This window comes from Mustela lutreola, chromosome 7, assembly GCF_030435805.1.
Source record: "Mustela lutreola isolate mMusLut2 chromosome 7, mMusLut2.pri, whole genome shotgun sequence".
Taxonomy (NCBI): Eukaryota; Metazoa; Chordata; class Mammalia; order Carnivora; family Mustelidae; genus Mustela; species Mustela lutreola.
Window position 1 is genome coordinate 37,938,287 of NC_081296.1, and position 14,582 is coordinate 37,952,868.

Below are 14,582 nucleotides of genomic sequence, written 5' to 3' on the forward strand. Positions count from 1 at the left end.
AAAAAAAAAAAAAGAAACAGAGGGTAAAATAACAGAAAAGATCAATGAAACTAAGAGCTGGTTCTTTGAAAAGTTGTACAAAATTGACAAACATTTACCTAGATTCACAAAGAAAAAAGAGAGGACTCAAATAAATAAAATCAGAAATAATAAAGGAGACTTTATGACTGAAGCCAGAGAAATACAAAATCACAAGCCTGCTATGAACAATTATATGTCACCAAATTTGACAACCTAGAAGAAATGGATATATTTTTAAAAACATGCAACCTACTAAGACTGAATCATGAAGAAAGAGAAAATCTGAACAGATCAACTACTAGTAAAGAAACTGAATCAATACACAAAATCACCCCAAAGAGGTAAGTCCAGGAGCAGTCACCTTCCCTGGTGAATTCTACCAAACATTCGAAGAATAATTACTACCAATCCTTCTCAAGTTCTTCCAAAAAACAAAACCAAAAAACAGAAGAAGAGGGAATGCTTCTAAACTCATTTTATGAGGCCAGCATTACCCTGATACCAAAATCAGACAAGGATGCCACAAGAAAATTATCAGCCAATAACACATCTATGATAAAAACACATGCAAAAATCTTCAACAAAATATTAGCAAATCAAATTCAACAACACATTAAAAAGATCCTATACCATGCAAATGAAAACCACAGTGAAATATCACCTTATACCTGTTAAAATGGCAATTAACAAAAAGACAAGAGATTATCAGTGTTGGCAATCATATGAAGAAATGGGAACCTTTGTGCACTACTGGTGGGAATGTAAACTGACATAGTCTCCATGGAAAACACTGTGGAGGATCCTCAAAAAATTAAAACTAGACCTACCATGTGATCCAGCAATTCTACTTCTGGCTATTTGATCTGAGGAAAATGAAAAGATACATGCACTCATATTTACTGCATCATTATTTATAATAGCCAACATATAGAAACAACCTTAAGTGTCTATTCAGTAGATGAATGAAATCTAAAAACCAAAACCAAAAAAACAAGCTCATTTGACACAGAGAACAGACTGGTGGTTGCCAGAAGTAGATACTGTTGGGAGTGGCCAGGGTGAGGGAGGAGGAGATATGAAGACCGTAAAAGGTACAAAATTCTAGTTGCAAAATAAATAAGTCCTGGAGGGGCACCTGGGTAGCTCAGTGGGTTAAGACTCTGCCTTTGGCTCAGGTCATGATCTCAGGATCCTGGGATCAAGGCCAGCATCAGGCTCTCTGCTCAGCAGGGAGCCTGCTTCCCCCTCTCTCTGCCTACCTCTCGGCCTACTTGTGATAGCGCACTCATGCTCCCTCGCTCTCTCTCTCTCTGTCAAATAAATAAATAAATATTTTTAAAATGAATGCACAAATAAGTCAGAGATGTATACCATGGTAACTACAGTTAATAATACTGTATTGCATATCTGATAGTGCTAAGAGAGTAAATCTTGTTTCTCATCACAAGAAAAAGGGTTTTATGCAACATATATATAAGGTGACATATTAAGTAGATGGTTGTGATGATCATTTAGCGATATATACAAATATCAAATGATTATGTTCTACACCTAAAACTAATATAATGTTATGTCCGTGATACCTTAACTAAAGAAACAACAACAAAATAACAAGTGTTAGTGGAGAAATTGGAACCCTTGTGCAGTGTTAGTAGTGGGAGTATAAAATAGTGCATCTACTGTGGAGAAAAGTACAGCAGTTCCTCAAAAAATTGAGATAGAAGTATAGGATCCAATAATCCCACTTCTGGGATTATTGAAAGCAGGGTCATGTTCATAAGCACTATTACTCACAGTGAGCAAAAATTGGAAAAAACCTTTGTCTAGTGACAGATAAATGAATAAACAAAATGTGGCAAATACAAACAATGGACTATTATTCAGTTTAAAAAGGAAGGAAATTCTGATACCTGTTTCAATGGATAAACCTTAGGACAAATACTGTATGATTCTGCTTGAATGCAGTGCCTACAGTAGTTACATTCACAGAGACAGAAGGTAGAATTGTTGTTGCCAGGTGCTGGGCTGGAAGTGGGGATCTACTGTTTAATGAGTATAATGGGTATAATGGGTATAGAGTTTCAGTTTTGCAAGTGAAAAGATTCTGGAGATGGATAGTAGCGTAGGCTGCACAATAAGATGAATGTACTTAATATCAGTAGACTATACACTTAAAAAGAGATAAAACGGTAAGTCTTATGGCATTTATGGCAATTAAAAACAAATTTTAAAAGCCCAAAACAAAACAAAAAAGTAAAAAATAAAAATAAAAATAAAAAAATAAAATAAAAGACCAAATAGACAAGGGAGACTCTGCTTAAAATGCCAAGTCCAGAAAGGGGAAACCAGCTGCACTCAAGTACAAGGTAGACTGAGGATGGAGCAAAAGTCTCCCCGCCTTCTTGCCATACTAACCCTCCACAGGAAATAGCAAGAGAATGGCCCAGTGGTGCGTACGTGTGGAACCCTCTGGCAGTGATACCATCACATGAGTGCACGTGCTAACTGAACAAGCGAAATGGAAACCCATGGTATTACTGGACACCAAGCTAAATTTAATCTGAAACATTAAGTTCCCATGGGCCTCAACAGGAGAAGACAATCAGAGAAATATGAGGTTTAAGAGGAATTATGTTGAAATAGCTGCGAGGTTCAAGCAAAAAGCCCAAAGCCTTGTTGACCTGTTTGGATTTCTACAAAAACATATCACAGAGGGAACTGTTACTAGGCCCTAGCCATCAATTTCTCTGAAATAAATGACTTTTTTAGGGGTTTGTATAGCTTCCACAAAGATAGTACAAATATAGCACATTTTAATCCATGCCAACAATTGGATTCTCTTACAAAAACGGAAGTGGCTAAAACTTTCCATAGCTGTCCTTTCCCTACCTTTTATGGGAAAAATTCTAAAAATATATCACAACCCAGATTAACATGAGAGGGGAGGGTGTGTAAATGTAATATCAACATAAAATTGTAATTAAAATGTGTTATGATTCCAAATGTATTTTGCTCTTCTGTATGTTGGTTCTTGTGGAACCTAGAAAATACTGTAAATAAACTGTATGAACTGAAAAAAATTATTCTTTAAGTTAGGGGGTACATTTTTTAATATGCATTCTTATTTTTAATCATTTTTAATCACATGTACATCATTTTAAAAATCAAATACTCCTGCAATAAAGGTAGATTCAATAAGAACTGAATATCTTAAAATATGTATTACATCAACATAACTGGAAATAAAAAAGGAAATTCATCTCAGTAGATGCAGAAAAAGCATTCAACAAAATTCAACTCCTATTCATGATTAAAATTCTCAGCAAACTAGAATAGAAGGGAACTTCCTCAGTCTTGTAAAGGGTATCTACAAAAACCTCAGTGCTAACATTATACTTTTTGGTGAAGAGACTGCTTTTCCCTAAGATCAGGATCGGGCAACGATATCAGCTTTCACCATTCTTATTCAACATTGTAAAGGATGTCCTAGCCAGTGTCATCTGGGGGAAAAGAAGGAAGGGAGACAGGGGAGAATAGATAGATTGAAAAGAATGTAAAACTCTATTCACAGACAACAGATCATCTATATGTAAAATTCCATAAAAACATCTAAAAAACTATAGAACTAATGAGTGCAGCAACATCACAGGATATAATGTGAATGTGAGAAAAAGTCAGTTGTGTTTGTTTCTACACACTAGCAACAAACTATTAGATATTGAGATTTATAAAATTCTTTTTACAATAACGTAAGAATTATGAAGTATTTGTGAATAAATTTAGTTAAATATGTGCCAGGTCTATTGTGGAAACCGCAAAACATTGCTGAGGAAAAGTATATAAGCAAATGGAATGATGAATATAATTATAACATGGTCACAGGTCAGAAGACTCAATATTAAAATGTCAATTTTTACCCAAATGATTTACAGATTTGAAGAAATCATAGTCAAAACCTCAGCAGGGTATTTTTGGGTAGGAAAACTGATTCTAACATATATATGGAAATGCAAATAACCTAAAACAGCCAGAACATCGTTGAGAAAACAAATTTGGAGGAATTATATTACCTACTTCAAAAATTACAACATAGCTGAAGTAATCATGACGGTCTCTTCCTGGAGTAAGGACAGATGTATAGGTCAATAGAACAGAAGAGAGAGTACAGAAATATACCCACACATACATACCAAATTGATTTTCCCAAAGGTACCAAGGTAAATCAATGAAAAAAGGCTAGAGTTTTTAACAAATGGTGCTGGATCATTCTATCTGAAAAAAATTAACCCTAACCCTTCACTCTCACCATACATTAAAAACTAACTCAGTGGTTCCAGAAGTAGATTCCTTAAGATCCATGATATTTCATAATATAGTCATTTTTCTCAATACCACATTGCCTTAATCAAAGGGAGGAAGGGGTTCTATGCAAAATAATAAATATTAGTGTTATTAAATAATACTAAAAATTCATAATGGACCATAGGCCTACATATAAGAGCTAAAACTTCAAAATTTCCAGAAGAAAACAGAAAAAATATTTTTGCAATCTTGGAGTTGACAATAATTTCTAAAACAGGATAAAAAAGCATGAATCATAAAGGAAAAAAAGGTACTTCATCAAAATTTTAGGCTTCTGCTCTTCAAAAGACTGATAAGAAACAAAAAAGTAAGCCACAGACTGAGAGATAAATTTGCAGAAAATACTACTGATAAGAGAGTTGTAATCAGAAGAACTCTTAAAGATCAAATATAAAAAGAAAACTCCAATTAAAAACGATTAAAAAACATAAACAGGCACTACACTAGTAAGACATATGAAGAGTTGGGGTGCCTGGGTGGCTCAGTGGGTTAAAGCCTCTGCATTCGGCTCAGGTCATGATCTCAGGGTCCTGGGATGGAGCCCCGCATCGGGCTCTCTGCTCAGCGGGGAGCCTGCTTCCTCCTCTCTCTCTCTGCCTACTTGTAATCTCAATCAAATAAGTAAATAAAATCTTAAAAAAAAAAAAAAGACATATGAAGAGCAAATACAGGAAAACACAAGAATGTCATTTTATTGCACTTTGTTTTGTGCAATACTTAGCTTTTGTTTCTCATATGCTGTTGTTTTTACAAATATAAGTTTTGTGACAATCCTGTACAAAGCAAATCTACTGGTGCCACTTTTCCAATAGCATTTGCTTACTTCATGTCTTCGTGTCATGTTTTGGTAATTCTCACAATATTTCAAATTATTTCATTATTACTGTATTTGTTAGGGTGATCTGTGATCAGTCATCTTTGATACTACTACTCTAATTGCTCTGGGGAGTCAGGAGCCACACCCACCCAGCTGAGACAGCAAACTAATAAATGTTGTGTGGTCTGACTACTCCGCTGACCAGCAGTTCCCCCAGCTCTCTCCCTCTCCTTGCGTCTCCCTATTCCCTGACACATAACAATATCAAAATTAGGCCAAGTAATAACCCCACAGTGAAATGGCCTCTAAGGACACCTGGGTGGCTCAGTCAGTTAAGCATCTGCCTTCGGCTCTGGTCATGAACCCAGGTCATGGATTGAGTTCCTCACCGGGCTCCTTGCTCAGCAGGGAGCCTGCTTCTCCCTCTGCCTGCTGCTCCCCCCCACCCTTGTGTGTGTTGCCGGTGCTCACTCTGTTTCTCTCTCTCTCTCTCTGACAAATAAATAAAATCTGAAAGAAAGAAAGAAAGAAAGAAAGATAGAAAGAAATTGCCTGCAAGTGTTCAACGTGAAAGAGTCATGTCTCTCACTCTGAATGAAAAGCTAGAACTGATTAAGCTTAGTGAGGAAGGCACCTTGAAAGCTGGGATAGGCTGAAAGCTAGGTCTCTTGCACCAAACAAGTCAGCCAGGTGGTGAATGCAAAGGAAAAGTTCTTGAAAGAAATTAACAGTGTTATTCCTACTCCAGTGAACACATGAATGATTCAAAAGCAAGTCTTCTTGTTGATATGGAGAAAGTTTTAGCACTCTGGATAGAAGATCAAACCAACCATGACATTCCCTTTAGCCAAAGCCTAATCCAGAGCAAGGCCCTAACTCTCTCCAATTCTGTGAAGGCTGTGAGGTGAGGAAGCTGCTGAAGAAAAGTCTGAAGCCAGCACAGCGTAGCTCAGGAGGGGTAAGGGAAGAAGCCATCTCCATAACATGAAAATGCAAGGTGAAGCAGCAGGTTATAACAGACAATAATGAAGCAGATCATAATGAAGGTGGCTACATTAAACAGCAGATTTTCTGGGTAGATGAAACAGCCTTATATTGATGTCATGTCAGACTTCCACAGGTAGAGAGGAGAAGTCCACACCTGGCCTCAAAGCTTCGAAGGACAGGCTGGCTCTCCTGTTAAAGGCTAATGCACCTGATGAGTTGAAGCTGAAGTCAATGCTCATTTACCATTCCAAAAATCCTAGGGCCCTTCAAAATTCTGGTAAAGCTACTTTGCCTGGTTCTATAAATGGAACAACAAAGTCTGGATGACAGCACATCTTTTTACAACATGGTTTGCTAAATATTTTAAGCTCATTATTGAGACCTACTGCTCTGAGAGATTCCTTTCAAAATATTACTTCTCACTGACAACGCACCTGGTCACTCAAGATCTCTGATGGAAACGTATAACGAGATGAACGTTGCTTTCATGCCTGCAAACACAACAGCCATTCTGTAGCCCATGGATCAGGAAGTCATTCTGAGTTTCAAGTTTTGTTTAAGAAATACACTGCATAAGGCCATAGCTCCCTTAGCTAGAGATTCTTCTGATGGATCTGGGCAAAGTAAATTAAAAACCTTCTGGAAAGAATTAACCATTCTAGGTACCATTCCGATGTTTCTGATTCAGGGGAAGAGATAAAACATCAGCATTAACAGGAGTTTGGAAGAAGTGGATTCCAGTCAACATGGAGGACTTTGAGGGGTTCCAGACTTGAGTGGAGGAAGTAACTGTAGCTGTGGTGGAAACAGCAAGAAAACTAGAATTAAAAGTGGAGCCTGGGGACGCCTGGGTGGCTCAGTTGGTTAAGCGGCTGCCTTCGGCTCAGGTCATGATCCCAGCGTCCTGGGATCGAGTCCCACATCGGGCTCCTTGCTCGGCAGGGAGCCTGCTTCTCCCTCTGCCTCTGCCTGCCTCTCTGTCTGCCTGTGCTTGCTCGCTTTCTCTCCCTCTATCACTGGCAAATAAATAATAAAAAAAAAAAAAAAGTGGAGCCTGAGGGACGCCTGGGTGGCTCACTTGGTTGAGCAGCTGCCTTCAGCTCAGGTCATGATCCCAGCGTCCTGGGATCAAGTCCCACATCGGGCTCCTTGTTCGGCGGGGAGCCTGCTTCTCCCTCTGCCTCTGCCTGCCATTCTGTCTGCCTGTGCTTGCTCTCTCCCCCCACCTCTCTCTGATAAATAAATAAAATCTTAAAAAAAAAAAAAAAAAGAGAAGTGGAGCCTGAAGATGGGACTGAATTGCGACAATCTTGACAGCATTACATGCTGCAGAGAAGTTGTTGGTAAAAGGAAGAGTCCATCAATGCAGCTAAGTTCACTGCTGTCTTTTTTTTTTTTTTAGACTTTATTTATTTATTTGACAGAGAGAGAAAGAGCACAAGTAGGCAGAGCGGCAGGCAGGGGGAGAGGGAGAAGCAGGCTCTCCACTGAGCAGGGAGCCTGATGTGGGACTCGAACCCAGGATCCTGGGATCATGACCTGAGCTGAAGGCAGCCACTTAACCGACTGAACCACCCAGGTGCCCCTCACTACTGTCTTATTTTAAGAAATTGCCACAGCCAGGGGCGCCTGGGTGGCTCAGTGGGTTAAGCCACTGCCTTCGGCTCAGGTCATGATCTCAGAGTCCTGGGATCGAGTCCCACATCGGGCTCTCTGCTCAGCAGGGAGCCTGCTTCCTGCTCTCTCTCTGCCTGCCTCTCTGCCTAACTTGTGATCTCTCTCTCTGTCAAATAAATAAATCTTTAAAAAAAAAAAAAAAGAAAAGAAATTGCCACAGCCATCCCAAGCTTCAGCAATTACCACCCGGATATGTCAGCAGGCAGCATCGTCGAGGCAAGGACCAATCCCCCTACCCCGCCCCCAACTAGCAAAAAGATGATGACTCACTGAAGACTCAGATGGTGGTAAACATTTTTTAGACATAGAGTACTACTTAATTAAGGTATGTACACTTTTTTTTTTTAAACATAACGCTATGGCACACTTGATAGACTACAGTGTAGGGTAAACTTAACTTATACATACACTGGGAACCAAAACATGCATTTGATTCACCATACTGTGATATTCATTTTATTATATGGCCTAATAACATATTGCAGGTTTTAACCTGTAATACCTCTAAGGTATACCTGTCAACACACAGAAAGTTGTTCAATGTCACTAATCACTATGGGAATGCAAGTTACCATGAGATATCACTAGACATCCATTAGGAGAGTTAAACTTAAGAAGAAGGACAATACCAAGTGTTAGTAAGGACATGGAACAACTGGATCCCTCACACCCACTGTTGGAATGCCACTTTGAAAACCAGCTGTGTAGTTTCTTATAACACAGATGTACCACGTGACTCAGTGACAGTTCCTCTCTGGGAATTTATCAAAGAAAAATGAAAACATACATTCATACAAAGGCTTTATACAAATGGTTATCCCAGCATCACTCATAGTAACAACAACAACAAAAAAGGAAAAACCCAAATGTCTATCAAAAGGTGAATGGATAAGCTAATGTGGTTTACACAGATAAGTGAATACTATTCAGTAATGAAAAGGAACAAATATGGATGAATTCAAAAGCATTTTGCTAAGTGGAAAAGCCAGATACAAAAGACTACATATCCTAGGATTTCATTTACATGAAATTTTAGATAAGGAAAACAATAGCAAGAAAAAGCAGATCTCCAAGAGTAGACAGAGGAGACTGCCTACAGAGTGGTACAAGGAAACTATCAGGGTTAGTTGGAATGTTCTACATCATGATTTTAGCAATGGTTACACAACTATATTCATTTATCAAAACACACCAGGGATGCCTGGGTAGCTAGCTCAGTTGGTTAAGCATCAAACTCTTGATTCTAGCTCAGGTCATGACCTCAGGATTGTGAGACTGAGCCCTGCATCAGACTCCGTCCGTGCTGGTCGTGGAGCCTGCTTAAGATTCTCTCTCTCCCCCTCTGCCCCTCCCCTCCCCGCTTGAGTGCATGTGGGCACTCTCTCTCTCAAAAACAAAACACATCAAATTGAACACTAAAAATTACTGAGTTTATATAAATTACACCTCAATAAAACTGAGTTTTAAAAAGCGCTTAATAAAGATTTTTTTTTAAGTATTATCCAGTAGGGGCGCCTTGCTGGTTCAGTCAGTACAACACAAGACTCCTGATCTCAGGGTCATGAGTTTAAGCCCCATACTGGGTATGGACCCTACTTAGAATTTTTTTAATGTATTATCCAATATATAAGGTATATATGTATATGCAACAGGCAACAAATTGTAGAGTTACCTTTGTATTTCTCAGTAGTGGGTGTGGAATTTGATAAACTTAGTTTTGTAACTGCATTGCAAAAATCATTTCATGTATGATACAAAGAAACCTCTATCAGTTTGTAACAACATTTACCACTGGTACAAACAGATGAAACAGACAAAGCACAAGGTGGCCCCCTGTGTAAGGAAGCCAAATTGCCTTAATGTCATAATTCAGCAAAGACTCACAATACTGACAGAGGAGAACTAGCTGTGGGTTAGGCAGCCCCAGTCCACCGTCTGGAATATTCTTCATTTGAAGCTGAAGAATATATCTTATCCTCTGCAACTAATACAAGCCCTAACTGGGCAAATAAAGCAAAAATGATACAACCATTGCTGCAGTTTTAAAAATCACAAGGAAAACAAAGAGGACCTTGAAGACACTCCATGGAGAGATGAATCATTGCAATGTACAACTATGGGATGCTGCCATCCTAACAGAATTTGTAAGGGATTCACCAAAAATTCATATCTTTTAAATATATTTGACCTATTTGTTCATGATGTCTTTCCCCACAAGAATGACATTCCACAATGATAGATTTATATCTCTGCTGTTTACTGCTATATCCCTAGCATCTAGGATGCCTAGCACATAATAATTGTTCAATAAATATCTGTTATGTGAATAAATTATGCCTCTGTTGATATTCAGTAAATATTTGTATGAATTTGTATACAGATATCACTCACAGGCAAAGGATATAATACTTTTCCCTTCTATTTCTTTCTTTTACAATTCTTTGACTGTAAGTTGCATTGTTTTTTCATTTTGTTTCTAAATACCAATTCAAATCCAAACTTTCAAGCAAAATGACTATTATTTTCTCCTTTATTTACTTCATTTCAAAAATTTCCTACAATATGTGTGTGTATATGCTCAGATTAAAGGACAAATGGACCTTTATAAAATTAGTTTTATAGAGGGCTATGGAAGTTAATAATAGCACGCTTCAAGTTTTCTTCTAGCTACTTCTTCAGATCTATCCCTCTGCTTATGTTCTTTACCTTCTCTGAAAAACCCTCCACACATTTCTTCATAAATTTAGCCTGTCTCAACCCAATTTCCCCAGTTAAGAATCCTTTCTAATACTGGTTAATCTCAATCCTTTGATCCACTTTGGCTCCCAAAACAGAACCATAAACCCCTTTCGGCCAGGCAATATTCAGTATATTTTTGTATTTCCCTCTGCTACAGAACATTGATAAATGCTTACTTTGTTGAACATGATGAATTTCTGCAGCCCTGAAGAAGCTTGAGGGTACAAATATTAATGTAAAGCTACAAAGATAAAGAAATATATTTGCATATAAAACTGTATGCATAAAACCTACCAGCAGTGTCTGTCCTTGGGAAATGAAGAAATGACCTGATATAACGATGGTGAGAACAAGATACCCAGATTCTTCACTGGAGTCAAAAACCTTGGAAAAGAAGAGAGTGAGAGAAATTCGGGTAAAACAATACATTTCTGTAATACTAGTAAATGTATATCTTTTCACACTGATCTTCCTACTCAGAATGTTCCCTTTCCTTCCATTTAATCTGTAACCATCCACTTATACTTTCAAGTTTCTCCTTTATAGGGGCTAACAGCCAGCTTTTTAAAAATATTACTAAATTAAGTATTTTGAAATGAAGAGGATACTAATTTAAAAATAAAGAATTGTGGGCCCTGAGCTAACCACTTTTCAGTAACATATTAATAAGTTATTAGTTATCTTTCAGCCTGTTTCCTTTCTTAAAATAGGGATAATGCCTTACAGGGTTGCTGTGAGACTTCAGAGTACTAGTTTCTTCAGTCATATAAATCCATTTTTACAACATCTCAAAACCCGGTGCTTTCCTTTGGATGAGCTTTAATTTGTCAACGTCACTTTTTTTTTTTTTAAAGATTTTATTTATTTATTTGACAGAGATCACAACCAGGCAGAGAGGCAGGCAGAGAGGGAAAGAGGAGGAAGCAGGCTCGCCACTGAGGGGCTCGATCCCAGGACCCTGAGATCATGACATGACATGACTGAAGGCAGAGGCTTTAACCCACTGAGCCACCCAGGCGCCCCTCAATGTCACTCTTAAAATATGGTGCCCCAAACTGACAGAAATGTGCTGGGTGTGGTCTATCTCCAATTATGCAGTACAGCCTACAACGACATTAACCTTTTGAGGGGGTAGTCCCATTTGAAGAATGATCTGGTATCAGTAAAACCTCTTGAAACTTTATCACTTATGTTGGTAAATCCTTCCTTCACATTCTTAATCCAAACCTAAATGTAAGATCTTGCATTTATTCTCATTATATTTTTCTCGCTAGATTTGGCCTATAGTTTCAGAGGGGAGTTGAGGCAATGAAATCAAAATATCAAAGAGGACATGATTCATAGGTATAGAAAACTGGGATTGGGTCTTAAGTGACTACCTTGTATATATAGGTAGCTTTAATATACTGAAAGATAAACATCCTTGTATAAATATTAAAATGAAATTATGGATTTACCTCAATGCTCAAAGCTCAAAACAATGAATACATACCTAACTGAAATCTATCTTTATAAGGTTACTACATTCTTTTGAGAAATAATGTTTTCATAGTTTCATCTGTGGGGAATACCGCTTTAATGCTATATTTAAACTTAAGGAGTTCCTACTGAGATTTCTCTAATTCACTTTAAATTCCAACCTTTAAAAAAAAAAACAAATGGTATTTAAAAAAAATTTTTTTAGGGGCGCCTGGGTGGCTCAGTGGGTTAGGCCTCTGCTTTCGGCTCAGGTCATGATCCCAGGGTTCTAGGATCGAGCCCCGCATCGGGCTCTTTGTTCAGCAGAAGCCTGCTTTCCTTCCTCTCTCTCTCTGCCTGCCTCTCTGCCTACTTGTGATCTCTGTCTGTCAAGTAAATTAAAAAAAAAAAAAAAAATTTTTTTTTTAATTTTTTTTAGAAGATTCTATTAACCTATTTGACAGACAGAGATCGCAAGTAGGCAGAGAGGCAGGCAGAGAGAGAGGAGGAAGCAGACTCCCCGCTGAGCAGAGAGCCTGACGTGGGGGCTCTATCCCAGGACCCTGGGATCATGACCTGAGCCACAGAGGCTTTAACCCACTGAGCCACACAAATGGTATTTTAGATGTCAAGGAAGGTATGCTAAACTCTGCACTTTGGTGGTTATTGCTCCGTCTCTTTTCCAGGATTAGGAACTCAGTTATTTGTATGATACTCTTCCAGCCACAGTTTAAATGGTTTATCTTGAATGCCTCATGACCACTTAAAATCACAAAGACAGCTAGGAGTCAAGTACAGCTTTCAAAACTAGAGCCTGGTCAACAAATTCTTTGAGAGGCAATTTTTCAACATGACAGCTTATTTTTTACAAATGTACTATATATGCCAAAAATATCCCCCAAAGTATCCAACAGTTAAATGTATAAATTAATGAATGATGATAAAACAAACGTATAATAATCACCACGCAGGTGAAGAAAAAGAAAACACTGCCAGCCTTCCAGAAGGTACCCTAGTGCTGTCTCCCAACCACTACCTGCTCCCTCCTCCCCCTAAGGTAGCCATATTTCTAACACCATAGTTTAGCCCTATTTGTATGAGTGGAATCATATAGAAAGAATTATTTTCCATCAGTCTTCATCAGTGTTGTTGCACATACTTAAGTTCATTTGTTTTCAGTACTACAGAATACCACTCTACAATGATACCACAATTTATTATTTCATTCTTTTGTTGATGAGTATCGTTTTCCAGTTTAGGTTGAGCACAAATAATGCTGTTATGAGACACCAACTCTTTCCAAATTATTTTGTAATTTTTTCAAGTGGTAACTAATGACTTCCATGAGAATCCCAGGAGACTTCTCCCCTGCTCTCCAAACTGCTACTTCTAATTGCCTACTTGTGATCTTCACTTAAAGGCCCAACAGTCATTTCAAAATCAACAGCCCCTAACTTGAAGTCCAAACCTTCCCATTCATACATTTATTCATTCAATATTTACAAAGTCTTGAGCAAGTGACATCTGTTGCCTATCACCAGGAGTAGAAATCCAAGCATTCCTGCCCACTGCATTTTGGTATTGGAGTCACTGTGGAAAACACAACAGTCAAGCACTGAATGGAACAGCACTCTACTCACATAGGGAAGAAACAGAGCAAGATTAATATCTGAGCCGAAGGCAGAGGCTTTAACCCACTGAGCCACCGAGGCACCCCAAGAAATGCATTTTATTTATTTATTTTTTTAAAAGATTTTATTTATTTATTTGACAGTTAGAGATCACAAGCAGGCAGAGACGCAGGCAGAGAGAGAAAGAGAGGAGGAAGCGGGCTCCCTGCTGAGCAGAGAGCCTGATGTGGGGCTCGATCCCAGGACCCTGGGATCATGACCTGAGCTGAAGACAGAGGCTTTAACCCACTGACCACCCAGGCGTCCCAAGAAATGCATTTTAAATATAAAAATATAAACAGGTTAAAAACAAGGTGGGAAAAACATATACCATGAGAATACTAGTCAAAGAATGTTGGAGTATGTATATTAACATTAAGCAAAAATATCAAAAAGATATAAAGATGGTCATTTCATAGTGATAAAGGGGTAGGTTAATCAAGAGACATACCTATCCTAAACATTTATGTCCCCAACGACAGAACTTAAAAATACATGAAGCAATAACTGATAGAACAGCAGGAGGAAATATATAAATCCACAATTATAGTCAGATACCCCTCTCTCAATAACTGACAGAACAAGTACATGGAAAATCAGTAAATAATAGTAGATTTGAAGAACAGTATCAACCAACATAATCTCATGGATGTTTATAAAACACTTTAACCAATACCAGCAAAATACACATTCTCCTCTAGTATATACAGAGCATTTACCAAGACAGACAAAATTCTGGGCCATAAAACAAGACTTAGTACATGTTAAGTATGTTCTATCAAAACTAACATTAAATTAGAAATCAGTAACAGACAGATCTCTGAAAAAAAAACTCCCCAAATATTTTGAAA

The 14,582-nt window shown here is 38.1% G+C and overlaps 1 protein-coding gene across 3 annotated transcripts in view; it reads right to left on the reverse strand.

The window, feature by feature from the left end:
• REC114 (REC114 meiotic recombination protein) overlaps positions 1-14,582 on the reverse strand; it is a 104,436-nt gene that overhangs the window by 74,490 nt on the left and 15,364 nt on the right. For 2 of the 3 annotated variants that reach the window (XM_059180441.1, XM_059180440.1), the window contains exon 2: positions 10,898-10,987. The exons of the other annotated variant lie outside the window; for it this stretch is intronic. In XM_059180441.1, coding sequence (XP_059036424.1) covers positions 10,898-10,987 — 90 coding nt within the window. The remainder of the gene's footprint in view (positions 1-10,897; positions 10,988-14,582) is intronic. 3 annotated transcript variants of the gene reach the window in all.